The 15,802-nt window shown below is 40.5% G+C and overlaps 2 protein-coding genes across 4 annotated transcripts; both read left to right on the forward strand.

Annotated features, from left to right (window-relative positions):
• Positions 1-1,243: 1,243 nt before the first annotated feature.
• On the forward strand, positions 1,244-7,949 carry RB195_000891 (uncharacterized protein; the record flags this gene model as incomplete). 3 transcript variants are annotated; one of them, XM_064197438.1, is made up of 8 exons in its annotated part: positions 1,244-1,312; positions 4,620-4,733; positions 4,949-5,020; positions 5,450-5,564; positions 5,636-5,745; positions 7,110-7,195; positions 7,286-7,341; positions 7,408-7,949. In XM_064197438.1, 8 exons carry the CDS (start codon positions 1,244-1,246, stop codon positions 7,947-7,949), a joined length of 1,164 nt encoding a protein of 387 aa, XP_064053317.1. The 3 variants fall into 3 exon arrangements, with proteins under 3 accessions (XP_064053317.1, XP_064053318.1, XP_064053319.1); XM_064197436.1 differs by lacking the exons at positions 7,110-7,195; positions 7,286-7,341; positions 7,408-7,949 and having other exon boundaries at positions 5,636-5,754; XM_064197437.1 differs by lacking the exons at positions 1,244-1,312; positions 4,620-4,733; positions 4,949-5,020; positions 5,450-5,564; positions 5,636-5,745 and adding an exon at positions 7,049-7,083 and having other exon boundaries at positions 7,148-7,341.
• Positions 7,950-11,793: 3,844 nt separating this feature from the next.
• Positions 11,794-11,994, forward strand: RB195_000892 (uncharacterized protein; the record flags this gene model as incomplete). The annotated part of the gene is made up of 1 exon (XM_064197439.1): positions 11,794-11,994. The coding sequence occupies one exon, from the start codon at positions 11,794-11,796 to the stop codon at positions 11,992-11,994; it is 201 nt and encodes a 66-aa protein (XP_064053320.1).
• Between the last annotated feature and the right edge of the window lie 3,808 nt (positions 11,995-15,802).

The following is a 15,802-nucleotide window of genomic DNA, read 5'->3' on the forward strand; positions in this document are numbered from 1 at the left end:
GAGAATTTCATTGTATCCAAGATAACAATAACAGTGTAGTAAAATCGTTTTGTTTTTTGCTGTCATTTTAATCGATGTGGTTGCTCGCATGAAAAATACACGTTCTGGATTGATAACTATGCGGATAGTTATCAGTATGTACTCCACACGTTGCCTATTGCCCCAGATCCATAATTATTGATCGAACGGAGTTAAGTTGTACCGGTTATGGTAAATTCGGATGATCAAGGACACTACTGTAGCGTCTTCTACGCTTTAGACTAGTGGAAATCGAAAGGAATCGTCATATTTTCCGGGTAAAAGAGCTTTTCAGCAAGCGTGTTAATGTGAGCGCGGGGACGGATTTTAGCAGCCACCAAACACACGAAACTTGCTCTCCAGGCTACAATTATGCATCATTCGACAATTTCGCGTAAGAGCGCGCGAACTCGATCGTGAATCGAGCCATTTTCGAGACTAGTCAATCGCGTCAACCACCGCCACCATAGTTACTAGTTACCTTCTCCGGTTCACATTCACAATCGACTTCTGTTCTAGTTATGGAGAGCTTGTATTCTTTGCTGCAGTTTGCACAAAGGGTGAAAACCATCTTAAATAGGTGGTTATACTGGCTCTTTCTCTGCTAAGATAAGTTACAAGTTCGATTTCATCATAACCTCCAGGTATAAGTCATAAATCTTGCATAGCTATTAGTGTTTCCTTGCACGTTCTACTGCTTTTTGTGGATTTCCGTCTCTCCGAGACCTTCTGGAAAACCGAAGTGAAGAAAAATCCTTAACTAACCTATCGAGTTATTTCGCTAAAAATTCACCCTAAAGCTTAAGCTGCTTTTCAATCCATTGCCCTTCTACTGGATTCTCCCATAACGTTATCGATTTCTTTAATTCTTAATAAACTCATGAATTCTAAACTAAAAGAATCTGGGGTCTGTCCAATCGATGGACGAAGGTCAGTGAGGATTTTTTCATTACATTATTGATTCGGATATCCTTGTTGTAGAATTTCAAGAAAAAAGTGTCAAGGAAGATGGAAAGAAGCCCATGGGCCAACCTAATTCTTTTCAACATTCATTCCTGAAAACCTCAACCTCGTAAAATAAATGTGATTTCAGTGTGCCATATTTCTTGCAACTACGTGTCGGGCGAAACCATTAAGAGAAAAACATGAGGTCATGACATACATTCCTCTTTAGGACTTGTTGGCGGAATTTGCGTCGAAGTAGAACCAATCCATTACTGCAGACATGCACACTGGTGTCGTTGTGCTGTGCTTCGTTACAGTGGCCTTAGCAGCTCCTACCGAAAGGGACAAGGTGAGCGTAAGGAAATTTTTTCTCGTTAGAATCCTCGAACATTAATATGAAAGAATTCCAAATAAAAAGGATAAAAGTCAAAATCTGTGGAATTCTTTAGCCTCATTACTTTCGAGCATTTATCCACCACCACAACCACTACACCCATTGCACTTATCTCAAGGTTCACCAAAACCTTGGCTAGTATTTGCTTCAATCAACGGAAAGTATTTTGATCACACTTTGAATGAAAATGGAGGAAATAACTGAATATCCCATAGACCCCAGTGCAACTCCCAGTGATTTTCCTGTCGAATCCAATTTTTGGAAGTTTCTTTTTTCGAATCAACACCAACCGCTGGTTTTGTGGAAATGTTGAAATCGGACTTCTTCTAAATAATACTTGAGATTTTCCCTATTCATTGTTTTAGTTCTCCATATCCCGACTTTTATGTGAAATAAAATCGCCTGTATTTCTTGCGTTGAGCACATGAACGTTCAGATTAAAAAAAAAAAGATTTTCCTCATCATAAGTTTCTATTACTCTGAAAATACCATTACTTCCAGCTCTCAGCTTAAAAAAAGGAAAGAAGAAAAGAAATACAGCCGAACACCTGGAAAAGATTTTGAATATATTTTAAACCCAGGTCCAAGTCATACTAGAAGAATATTGACTATTGTTTGATAAATTCTGGCCAAGTCTCTTTTTTGAAGACCTTTGTGTTCGATAAATTGGCGCGATATTTTTGGGAGAGGACAGGGACACTAAGTTGGTACATCGATTGGACTCAAGAAACTACTGTAGGGATCGTTCATTAACCTCTACCATCCTGTCTCGAAACCTAACGCGTCGACGCATTCAAAAGGGATCAATCAACGCCATCTTTTGTCCTTTTACTCTCACATAACGACATTTTACGGAGTTCTCTCGGAAAACACGAAAATTATTCCACATGGTCAAACATTCAGTTGTTATTGATAGTACGGTCTCAATCCGGTAGTTGAAATCAATCTATGAGTCTTTTGGAGAGATCTTTGAATTACTAGGAATTTCCCTTCCCTTTATTCGAATAAGCGTTTCGGAGCAGGAAAAATGAGAACTCCGGTTTAGAGAAAAATGCTCCAGTGCAAATAGGACTGTAGATGCATTGTGTGTATGTATATCTTCGATTTGACATTATAAGGAGTGTTTTATAACGTTTTGAATTTTTTCTCAAGTGTAAATAGCGGCAGTTTGGATCCTCCTAAACACCAACACCATTTTTAAAGGGGGGAAAAAAAAGCCAAAAAAGGAAAAATGTTGAATTTTTTTTTTTTAAATTTTTTTCTTTTTTTTTTTTTTTTTTTTTTTTTACCATGTGGACGAGAGCTGTTTTACAGCAAAGAAATCTACAACAGTAATAATTTTGTGACTGCATCGAGGTGGAAGTATCGACTTCCAGACAAACTTTTTCTCAAAAGGTTAGGTTATTGACACTCTCCAATAACAATTGGGTTTAAGAGGTAGAAAATGTCTCGTTACGGTGCGTTCGACTCGTTTGAGTTTCGCCACACTGCTGCTGAGTGTTTCGTAAAGTGAATTACCTTGCTTATTCCTTAATGTCTCCACCCCTTAACTACCGAGAATATACCACTAAATATAAAACAAGCAGCTGTATCACTATTCACATTTCTTATTTCTTGACCTTTTTTTACATACTGGTGGCACGATTTTATCAGTCGCGATTGCGCCGGTCATCAAATCGCAACTTTGTTGTAGGCGATAGAATTTTAAGTGAGTTCAGTTCATTGCGTCGATGTATTAGGCTGGACAGAAAGTCTTGTCACCATTTTTCAGTTTTTCTGCTTTATTTTCTTTACTCAGCTTACAATAGAAATTAATCAATAGTATAATCCCCATTATTAATTACAGCAGTGTCTCATCTAATGGACAGACCAGCGATACCTTTCTCCAAGAACTGGGGAGACTGGGAGTCGAAGAAATCATTGACCGCCAATTTGACTTCTTCAGACTTGGTGAAGAGTTTCTTAGCTAGGAAAACCTTGAGGGGCCGGAATGAATGGTAGTCTGACGGGGCAAGGTCGGGAGAATAGGGTGGATGGAGCACCGTGTCCCAGCCTAACTCCTCTAGTTTTTCATGGGTCTCTCTAGTTACATGGGGCCTAGCGTTATCGTGGGGGAGATGCACGGAAGCTCGTCTCGGTCGAACGGCCGATGCGAACTTCTGGAGCTGAATAGCGCATATGGAAACGGTGACGGTGAGGCCCTGTGGAAGCAGCTCATAAAACAGCATTCCCCTCGAATCCCAGAAACAACAAAGGAGACACTTCTTGGGGTGGAGATCCGATTTGACTTGCATCGGCGGGTCTTCTCCTAGAGGGAGCCACACGGTACGGTGCGCGTTAGAGTCGTAGAGGTTCCAACTCTCATCTCCAATAATAAGATCTTTGAGAAACTCCTTTCGATGAGAGAAGAGAAGAAGGAGAGATTGACAGATGGATACCCGGATTAACCGGCTGCCATCCATCAAGGTGTGAGATCCAGCAATTTTCTGTAGCCGAGGGCCTAGAGACGAGTGACGACACCTCTGGGTATTGGATGGCTAATCTGCTGTTGCTCCAATGCCGCCACTCATAGAAGATGATAGCTGGAAGTTGCTCTTACGTGATTGATATCGTGATTGAAGTTAAGGAAGGCCCTGCGGCTACAAATACCTATTGTAGAGAAGCTTCGAGAATGTTCTACGACTACAACATGGTGCAACATGGGTTCCGCCCAAGAATGGAAAATTCTGGAAATTTTGAAAAATGGGTGACAAGACTTTCTCTCTAGCCTAATATATGATTTAAAAAAAGTAAGATAATTAGGATAATTAGTAGAATAGAAAGATAATTAATTAATGAGGAACATAATGAAGAACTTTTCGAGACAAAAGCACAATTGTTGTGAAATTTTCATGAAACCGTTTGTCCCTGCCACCGCCGGGTAGCATGAATTTAAAAAAATTAAACTAAAAAACGTGCTTATCCTTCTTGATGTCGAGGGTAGTGACAGAGTTACTATGCTTTCAATTTGAAAAATTTGAAAGTATAACAACTCTGTCACTATCTTTGATCTAAAAGTAAAGTAAGAAATCTTGTAAAGTACCTATTAATTATAACAACTCTGTCACTATCTTTGATCTAAAGGTAAAGTAAGAAATCTTGTAAAGTACCTATTAATTCCATGATTTTTTTTGCCTTCGTACTCATGAGTTCATGAAGTGCCAATTATGCTTCAAAAACAATCTCATCTCATCCGTTCTACCCAGTAAGACCTTATGTTCAGGAAACCGATTTGCCTGTATCCGTATCAAGGCCGATAAGAAAGGATGCCGCAGGAGAGTCGGATTCGATTGAGCAAAATGCGATCGAGGATGTGAAAAAGGAATTGAATAGAGCGGTACCGTAGAAGTTTTTGCTATGTATTGCCATGATTAAAAGTTTTTTTTTAACTATTCAAACTTATTCATGAGGATTAGTAAGAATAACTGCCAAACCACTCTGCCATTTCTCATGGGTAGGAATGTTGACATAGTGTAGAACATTATACGTTCACTTTTTAGGGACGATTTCTATATTGAATTTCTATATTGATTAATGTTCTATTTCTTGTAGGTGCAAGGACTCAACAACACGGTTGTCGAAAACAACGAGAAGGTTTCAAACGCTATTTCTGATATCACAGGGGTTGGTTGCTTGAAGATTCTGGTACTACCACATTTCACTTTGCAATCATAAACATCTAAGTCACAACTCCAATATACAGTCGATCTTCAACGCGTTCAACTTGGCTGGCGCGGCGGTTAAGGCGCGCACGGGCGCTCGGATGAGTCTGAGATGGACAGCGAAACTGTCCCTTCGATCGGATTGAGATTGTTAGAGAAGCAGAACATAAGTGCTCACCTTAGCCGCATATGCGCAAAACAATTGAGCCTCCTCAGCGGCTACTGCACATTTCTTCTAAAGTTCAATCGCACTCACTGGGTAGATTTGGTACACATTCTAGCGATTTGCTTGCTAACTCGGTCCATTTAAACAAGAAATATCATTTTGATCTATTACATTTGTAATGTGGGCAAAGTCCTTCACTCTCTTGTGTGACTGGTCGCTTTATAGAATCTCGACGTTTGCACATCGCTGGACTGCAACAATCGTGGTACTTGCCTTGGTACAAAGAAAAACTATATTTGTGCATGTCTACTGGGATTCTCTGGGAAGAATTGTGAAGATAGTAGGTTCTTCAGAATGTTTTCCACATATCCTGAAGAATCCTGTTCCTTTTCATCATGTTCTTAATTGCAGCGGTGTGTGACTCTGCTCGCGATTGCAACGGACGAGGAATCTGCCTTGGGACAACCACCTCGCTCACTTGCCTTTGCAACCTCGGCTATGCTGGACATCGTTGCGAGAAAGTGATTTAATTTGAAAGCTACAATTTGATTTGATTGGAACGATAGCCGTACCTATTCATTTTCGTTTGCTTTCGTTGATATTGTAAATACTGTGCTTTAAGTGAAATCGTTTGTTGTTTGAGAAAAAGTAACAGTAAAATTTTTTGTTTACAAATAGGATATGATATCACACATCCAGGGGCGGGTGTAGTGTAGCGAGGCGAGTGGAAGGCGGTCGGATCTTGGATTTGAAGTTTTTGATTCTGGACCAAGGCGGCACATGCACAACTCGCCATGGAGACAGTCTCAGAGTGTGTGCTTACAACGCGAGAATAGTTTCCACAGACGCTGACCTGCATGCCCTTCTTGGAGCTGCAGAGCGTATCAAATTTCACGTGATTGCTCTGCAACACACGAAGTGCAGAAGTGCGACACACTTCTCTCCATGAATGACGGTACACTCATCATTCGTGGAGAGAAGGTTCCGTCGCGAAATGTAGGCGGTGTTGGATTTGTTGTCCTCCCATCTGTCGTCCCTCTTGTCTCACGAGATACTGTCACCTCGTCTGGCATTTCTTCGCCTGCGTACTCTGCTCCAAAAAACCCATTAGCATCATCAGCTGCTACTCATCAACATCAGTAGCCCAGCATAAAAATTCGCATTTTATAAGGAACTGGAAGAAGTGATCTAAAACGAGAAGTCCTTCTACAAATAAAACTAAGAAATGTAACAGAAGAGGAATACAAGATCGGAAGATTTGCCTAGGATTTCGAAATGAAAACGGCCATCGCCATCACCGGCCTGTTGTCTGCCGCTCGTCTCTTTCATGGAAAGTTTGTTTTCATGAAGGAAGATCATCGTCGGTGGACATGGGAATCGCCCAATGGCAGGACACATGCGTTTATCGGCCACTACATACTCACCAACCGAAGGTGGTGTCTACTTGACGTCGGGATAGTACCATCCCTTTGTAGTTGTTCTGATCGCCGTCTCCTTCGTGCAAAAGTACGACTTAGCCACACGATAGAAAAGAACACCGGCAACGAAGAAAAAGAGAAGTTCTATACGACGATTGTATACTCGAGGACACATTATCCCAAAGTGACTGGCACGTTGAGAAGGACCAAAACGTGGACTACGACTTGCTGCTCAGAGGACCTCGAGCCTGTGTTGAACGTACCACCACGGCAAACTTGAATAAAATTTCAAAGACTACCAAGGAGTTGCTGGAAAGAAGGAGAGCTTTGAGGCTTGACGTAGATACATCGCACATAAGGATTCCAGACCAGAGGAAGACCTCGCGAGCCGTTCTTTTCCATAAGAATGGTGACCGAGAGGACTTTCAAAACTACAGTCCGGTATGCTTCCTAAGCGTTTCCTATAGGAAGAGTTTACCAAGATCATCTTCATGAATAAATCAAGGATGCTGGATAAGGCCCATCCTCAAGAACTAGGTGGATTCTGTCAGGGGTTGGACTACATCCTGACCGTGTCAAGGGCCATAGAGGTTTGGCGGGAATACCGCTTGCCCCTTGTTTTAACCTTCGTCGGCTATTTTAGGAAAGCCTGCGACAGCGTGAAAACGAATGCAACATTGTCACCGCTGGTCGATCAAGGTCATATGTGACCACATTAGCCAACTGCTACTACCATCACCACTACGATTCAGCTTTTCGATTCAGCTTTTCCACCGGCCGCTAACCATGCCTATTGGCAAGGGGTACGACAAGGCGATACTATATTACCGAAGCTGTTCACAGCTACATTGCAATGGATAAGGAAATCACTTTCTTGGAAGGAAGAGGGCATACGTGTTGATGGAAGACTTCCTCTCCAATCTTCGTTTTGCGGACGACATCGCTCCCTTTTGGAGTTCTTTTCCAATGAAGCAGAAACGATGATCAACGAATTGAAAGAAGCAAGGAAGAGAATAGGACTACGAATAAACAGAAGGAAGACACAGTTCATGAAGAACGCCCATTGCAAGGACGGAGGAGTACATCCTGAAAGCTCCCAAATCGTGGAAACTTCGTCATACGCATACCGAGGACGTTCTACGAATATGGAAAACGTCTTGAAAGAAGAATTGAATAGAAGGATGGGAGCAGCGTGGGCAAGATTCGCACCTATCAGGGAAGCTGACCAACTGACGGACCAAGATCTTCGTGCCCATCTGTTCGACTCGACAGTTCTTCCAGCGTTTCGTCACGCAGCGGAGACGTAGACCGCATGCATTATAGAGGAAGCTACTCACTACCTAGGGAGCCCTTGTGAGAAGAAGAACACCTAGCCGGTCTTTGCAGCTCCGACTTCAGAGCAATGTCTCGTCTTCGCGAACCAAGGAAATATATATATATGTATATACATATATATATATATATATATATATATATCGAATGCAAAGCATGGATGGGCCGGCTACGTTACGAGAAGTACCGACAATAGATGGACTGAAAGAACGCTAGAGTGGATCCCAAGAGGGAGGCGGCGAACGGGATGAGGCGAAATGTTCGCTGCACGGATGGACCAGCTGAGAGCTCCGTGCAGCGAACATTTCGCTTCTTTTCGCTTCCACAGCTCAAGGACCTTGCCAGCATCACTCACGAAACTTGAGAACATCCTGGATGATAATAGCGAGAGAACGAAACGAGTGGAAGAGATGCTGGGGCCCGCACGTGCAATGAAGACGGGCAATCTAAGGATCTATGTAAATAATTGATATCTAATTGTTGTTTTGGCTCCGTGCAAATGATTTTATCACTGATATTGACTGTTTTGTCGATGAACCGTGTCATCCCGGTTGCACGGACGCCCGACCCATACCTTTTCAAACTTTTTTCAAACGTTCCGGAAGAAGACTCCTCATGGCAATTTTGTGTTTACAGCTATTATTCAAAGCTGAACCAAGATGTTGATAATTTTAGTGGCTCTTGGTCACTTCAATGGTAAAAATCTTCTCATCAGGGCACAGAACGTCTTCGACGGCTTCGCAATTTCGCAAACAAAAATTTTTGTCATTTATCTTTTCGATCCTTTTTGCTTAGTCGTCTGAACTTATCCGTTGACCAATCGATAAGTTCTGAGTAGCTCGTTGCAAACCATCATCTAAAGAGGTTTTCGAGAACTCACCTGTCCCGTGAAATTTTATTAATGCTGGTACTATTACTCCTTTAAATATTTTCTTAAAATGATTCCACACATCCTTCTAGTGTTAGGAATCCTTGAGCGGTCTGACTTTGGTCTGACATCAACGTTTTATGATCCTTCCATTCCTTAATAATCATTCTGACAGTTCGATACGGAGTCTTGAGTCGAGCCGCAATTGCTGTTGACTTCATTCCACTTGCCGCCAAGCGACCGATCGGTTTTCGATTAGAACAAACCCTCACTGACTCTAACACAAAAGATTTTGGGACGAAAAAAGTAAAAAAAGGACAGTAATAGCGAATCAAGTACATTCGGAATCTTAATCTTGGCGCAGAAATAACTAAGAAAAATCGCGCTTATTCTTTTTCGTCACCCTGCATATACCTACCAAATCCTGTACATCTTGTTCCACAGCAATTTCTTATCCTTATATCTGCAGATTCAAGCAAAATATGGTTTTTCGAAGCATGTGTGATGTTGAGATCGTTGCTGAATTCAATGAGAAAGTGAAATCACCATGTCAGTGTTCTTATCCCCTTATTCAGAGTTTACGCCACCACTTTATCGAACTCAGAGTCATGAGATGCTCGGTTGGCGTTGGGCGAAGTCGAACCTGGGACGAAATGTAATGGTGACTGTATACCACTGAAACGCAGTAGCATTTTACTTTATCTTATATTCATAAGTAATTTAGCTTAGCTTTAGTAGTATTTCGTTTAGTATTTAGCTTTAGTAGTTTAGTAATTCCAGGGCCAGTCAACCACTTCCTTTCTTCATAGAGGATGAAGAGAATGGGCTTGTGGTGAGAAGCAGCAGCCTATTCAAGTAAAAACCATGACTAGGGTACTGAGGTGATCGCATTGATTTTCTACAGTACTCGTGGATGTGGCACATGCGCAGAGATGGCGCGTTTTCACATAGAATCAAGCGTCATTTCCCACGCCGTTTTTCAGGATGATTAAGGGGATGAACGAAAACTCGTAACTCGCACTTTATGTGAGAAAGACCCCAATATCGTCAAATTTCGTAATATGCTACCATGAAGATGAACCATGCACCGTAATGTGTTGTAAAATAACGCTTCATGATAAATGATGTTACTGAGGAGTAATTTCTATCATTGTAAAATCCAACTGACTTTACACTGGCTCTAAATACCATCTACGTTTTATTTCGTAATTTATCAGGATCTCACTACTTTATCTAACTGAGTTATGCCATTGCACTATCATTGTTCCAATGAAATCTATCTTCTTTGAAAGAAGAACACTCACACAAAGGCAATTTTTCTGTACCGTTCTCAAAAAAGACAGGACAGCCATCCCAGACGTGGATCGGCAATGCTATAAGTATGACACCTTGTGAGCAATTTTTCATGATCGATTGCACTTTGTGTGAATCGTAGAGCAATAAAATACTAATGGGAGTCAATCGTGTAAAGAAGAGCCGTGCATAAGAATTTTCTCGACGACTCGCTTTTGATTGCATTCTTTTCGTTTTCCAGCACTACGAGAATTCAAATTATACTCACAATCATAAAATTATATTCGATTGATCAAACACCAAAACAATCAGATAAAATGGGACCTACGCAATCTCTAGGTCCCCTCTTTCCCTGTACGAGATTAGGTTAGAACCTGTGTAACACATTTCAGCCCGAACAAACTAACATTTTAATTTAAAAAAAAGCATACATGTGCTGTAATTTGCAATACGGTAATTTTTTAGAAAGTTTTCTCGAAAAGGAACGTTTCTCGTCTTCTATTTTGATATTGTTTACCGAAAACGAATTTGAAATTAGAATCTGTGCGCCCTCCTTCATATTTCGAAGGGATCATCGTAATATTTATGACTGGAATTAGCAACTAAGTGAAGTCGCGGCGTGACCCACTCGGAAACGAAGCATGTGCGCACATATCCGCTCCAAGAATTATAGTGGTGTTAATCAAACACGAAAGTGTGTGACGCTATTGGAAGAATTAGCAGAGTTATTGCTGGAAGTGGATGTGATGCTCCAGAGAGAGTGAGCAGAGTTATTGCTGGAAGTGGATGTGATGGTCTTGCGCGGAGGGAGAGAGCAAGAGAGAGAGGGAAGGAGGGAGGGGGTGAACAGGGGTGATCTCTACCAATTCTGAGTCAATCTTGGTGTTGGAATAAAAACATTAACTGAGGTATCAAATAGATACGGTAAGCGACACAGTTGCGCTGTCTGTTCGGCCCACAAATATGTCATCAACAGTACTTTCGGTACGTCGAGACTCTCCTTTTCAGTTGCGGGAGAACATTATTCTTGTAGGACAATCTTTTAAAATGGAGAAATAATTAAATAACTCCCAAGCTTTCTGGATAATGTTGTTCTTTCCCTTGTAGATTAATCAGAAATCATCCTACTAGAAATATTCCTTAAATAATGACTTCTTTTATCACTCCAACTCTAGTTTTGATTTTCCAAATCTTCCCAGCTCAAAAGGTAAGACCGTAAGGGATCATTAAATACTGATTTCTTCCCTATTGACTCTTTTGTTATTATTGATTCTTATTATTTTAGAAGGAGCGTTCGGAGAGATATTCGGCGTTGGGTCTCACACACTAGTAAATAGGGATGGTAACGCAGTTTGCGAACGTCCCCGAGAAAACACGAGACATTTCCTGCACATCCAAGAAAATGACAGCTCAAAAGTACAAGACCGATCAGTTTAGAAAATAAAACAACTTTTCAAACTTCGTTAAATAAGTGAGACGAGAATGCGTACAGCGCATGTAAAGTGAATTGCATCACTCAATGTTCTGCTTTCTGGATGTTTCACATTTTCGGAATGATCAGCGATGCTTCCGAACTTCCTGAACATCTGGAGCTACTTGATTGAAATGTATCCACCGTGAGACACTTCTCACTGCTCTGTTGCAGTATTACGCACCGCATGAATGTGCTATTCAAGCAATTGACTCGTGCGCGTCAAGAGTCATTCGCACTAGTGACAACGACAAAACAAAAGCAAACTAAGAGCATCAGAGCGGAAGTGGACATTGACACTGATACCCAGCTATGCAGCGCAGCGATGAGTGGACTTCGCTTGAATATTCATCCCGAGACGCGGCCACGATCCAATGGACGTGCTTGACAATCACGGTGAACTCTTACACCTCAATGCCACTCCGGCTGTAATTATGGCAACTTCAACTCGGCTGGGGGATTTTAAACAGGAAACATCCCTGAATCCACTGCGAACCCTAATATCCGGCAATGATCGCTCTACGACCCGTTCCATCCCATCGATGTCCAATTCCTAGGACACCATTGTTGATTATTCAACCTTCATGCGATATGTCGTAATCGTACCTTTGTGCGCGGCGAATCTCTCGCCACTGATTTACGCAATATGGCAGGCCAAAGGTGCGAAGAAATCGCTGAGAATAAACGCCGAATGTGAGAATCAACGCGTTCATATCTTCGCACATTTTTTGTCGCATTACGGTCATGAAATTCTGGGAGTTGAGTGACAGAAAAATTTACGCTCAACCTCCGTCGCGGAAAAGGGACGAAGGAGTGAACTCCTCATACTTGAGCAATTTTTGTCAATATTAACGCATCCTAAGCCTTCAGTAAAATCTCCTTAGAAGTTTCGGAGCGGATTGGCCTCTCAAGTTCCGTGAGACGGTAGTTTTCTGAATGTCCTGCACGATTTTCACTGAATGGGCTGAAATGATCTGAGAGAGCTTTCTGGAAATTTCTGTAAACCACAGCATTTCTGCGTACCAGTCCCTGGAGAAACTTCGCTTCATTTGAAAATATGTAGGACCTACCTCCGTTACAGAAAGAAAACGTTGAAGATATGTAGACTGATATTTTCTGATGCACCTACCTTTTTTCTCTAGGTGACAAAAACTGTTTTTACTTTTATCCATAACCTGGAATGGACCTGATTGGTTGGTTAAAAAAACAATCGTGAAAGAAAAGCAGATCACTTCATAAAGAAATTTTTTCTCTCAAGATCTATTTCAACTTGGCAAAAATTGAGAAGAGGGAAAAATTTAAATAGATTTGATTTTTTTTGTTGTAACCCATAGTTTAAATTCTCTTCGCGGATAATCCAGTAAATAAAGTCGTCCCTCTTCACAGAAAAGTGCAACGAGGTGTGCATACCTCAACATTCAACAAACTTCTTCGTGAAAAAAATAAAGCTCAAAAATTCGTGTTAACAAAGTTGAGAAGTCATTCTCCCTTCTTTTGCTCAATTGTTTAGGTTATTCCAGTTTAGATATTAATATCTGGAAGTATCGGGCGTGCCAGAAAATAGGGATGGTAGTAATAGAGCACATCCAGGCCTAATGATGTTCACTTAATTATGTAGCCTCGGTATTTTTATAATGAAAGAAAATTAATTTTGAATTCCTAAAAAATCCTCTCCACCACTGGAATCGAAAATTACAAAGGATCATTGATAATAGCAGTATCGTGCCTGTATTAAAGTGTCACGTTTCAGCAAGCTGTGCAGCATTTCGGGATTCTGCGGAAAACAAGAAGCTAACAGCAGCTAAAACTAGAGTTGTACCTCATTTTTGGCTTTTTCAACCCAAATAATTCTTCTCACCATAAACGACGATGTTTCTAATCCTACATGCTGCACCCCTTCATTTCCGGACTCTATTTTTGATCAAAACTAATTTCATGAAATGAAAGCAATGTAGGATATTCGAGACAAGAAGAAGTTTGCATGAATATCTAATATTAAATTCGTAAGGATTAATATGAATGGGCTCGTGTTTTCTGTCAATCGCCGAACCACACATTTCGTTGAAAGAATCCACACGATTCACTAATTAGGAAAAATGTAAGCGGAGGAGGAGAAAAGAAAAAGTATAGACACAATTATGAAAAGGAGAAAAAAGCCTGCTTTGCTGGCAATTTTCCTCGTTGTCTAAGCACATATACTCTCCTTAAGTTTGTTTATGATGAATAATCTTGCTGTCCTGAAAAACGCGTGTTTTTGCGAAATATTTCCTTTTGCTAACCCCGCCTGGATTGGTGTTTTCGTAATTGATTCAGGAAAAGAAAAAAAAAACATTGTCCGCTGTCGTTTATTACGATTGTGAATAGGAATAAACAAACAAGACCAGAAATATGATACATACTAGAAACGACACAGTGGATGGACAATGTAGCAACTTTCGGACTGCGTTTTTTTCAAGAATTTTGATAATAACTTCCAAAAGTGGGTCGAGTGCGTGAGACAACCTCATATTATCTCACACTTTGCATTAGAAAAATGCATAGTTTTCAATTATAAATTAATTAAACTCTCTGAACGGCAACTTTGAACTGTAGAGCCAGATACTGATTTAGGGTGACAAGAAAACAGTTCTCTCCATTCTACGGATAAAAATAACTCTCCATTCTACGGATAAAAAATAAAAAAATGAATGACAAAAAATAGAAATGACTTCAGCTAAATATTCTGATTTCCAGAGGGTAAGTGGTCAACATCAGAGAAAAAGACAAAAAATATGCTTAGATAAAGGAGAGTGCACGCTCATTCTTTCAAATTCTCGTCATCTTCTTCGCCGCGTTGCTCGCTTCGTGGCCGATTCGACTGGTCTAGAAATGGATCCTCTATAAGGAGGCAAAACTATCCATCTTTTTTTTGTTACTCTCTCGTTTCGGTTATCCTCAGATCGTCGCCATCACATTGTTCCCAACTTCTTGGATTCCGATTCTTTAATGATGTTCTACAATGTGCAGTAGTAGAATTTTTTATACCACTGCGAAAGAAGTCCAATTCACCAAACTCGTCGATTTATCACTCTAGGATTGTCGTTATAACCAAAGAAATTTAACGTAAAAAGGGCAGTAAAGAATAATTCTAGCTGTTTAGAATGAGACACTTTTAACATAGTTATAAAATAAACAAAATGAACAAGAGCCAGTTTCTGAGCTTTTGTTTTCTTCCAGACACATTTAGTAGCAATTTACCAATTCTGAAGGAATGAATGTTTGGCAGAGGTCACCTTCAAACTATCGACAGCACAGTCACAGCTGAATCTCTTAGCAGGTGCACCATCACAACCAAACAATACTTAACTAATAAAAATTTTACAGTGACTTAATATTCTGATCCTACAGCACTTGGAATGGGTGATATCCTCCGCATCGCTTTATCCACATGACTTTTAGCCTAATCTCCGGTTCATTCTGGAACATTTCACAATGGCGAGAATAGATACTAAGCGATCTTGTTACATTTAAACCTTCCTTAGTACATTGTTCCAGATGAAATTTCATTGCAAAAAAACACTTTTTACAGCTCGAATCTACAGAAAATTAAGTTAACACATTTTATATATAAATAAAAATTTTTAAAAATATATAAATTTCATATATAAGATGTGTTGACTAAACTTTGTGCAATTTCGAGCTGTAAAATGTGTTTTTTTTTTTGTTTTTCCTCCAATGAAATTTCATCTGGAACAATCTACCTAGAACGTATAATCACTTTTTGAGTTTGAATTACTCATTCACATTTTTCTTCGGAATTATCATGAAGTTTTCTCGATTATGTATTTGTAAACAAGTAATGAATATCGCTGCAGAATGAAAAGAAATCGTTGCGACCCTTGTCAGCTGAATCACTCACTAGGCGAAGAGATCGGAATCATCTTTCCACATGGGTTTTTCTGGATCTGTTCAGCACATCTAATCGACGAGAAAAATCCTACAGAAGTCTGCAAAATTTCCATACAAAGATATTCCAAAATGATATAATCACGATGTTTATTGTCTCTTGTGTAACAGTGGTTCAGGGAACGTGCTGGAACGTCCAAACCTGCAATTTGCTGAATACTTCAGTGAGCTCAGCCCAGAAGAATATTCCCGAGAAGTGAGGTGCTTCCAAGTGAGGACACCTCCACCTATCGAAGCGTGCAGCCGTGCCA

Source organism: Necator americanus, chromosome IV, assembly GCF_031761385.1.
Source record: "Necator americanus strain Aroian chromosome IV, whole genome shotgun sequence".
In the NCBI taxonomy this organism is placed as follows: domain Eukaryota; kingdom Metazoa; phylum Nematoda; class Chromadorea; order Rhabditida; family Ancylostomatidae; genus Necator; species Necator americanus.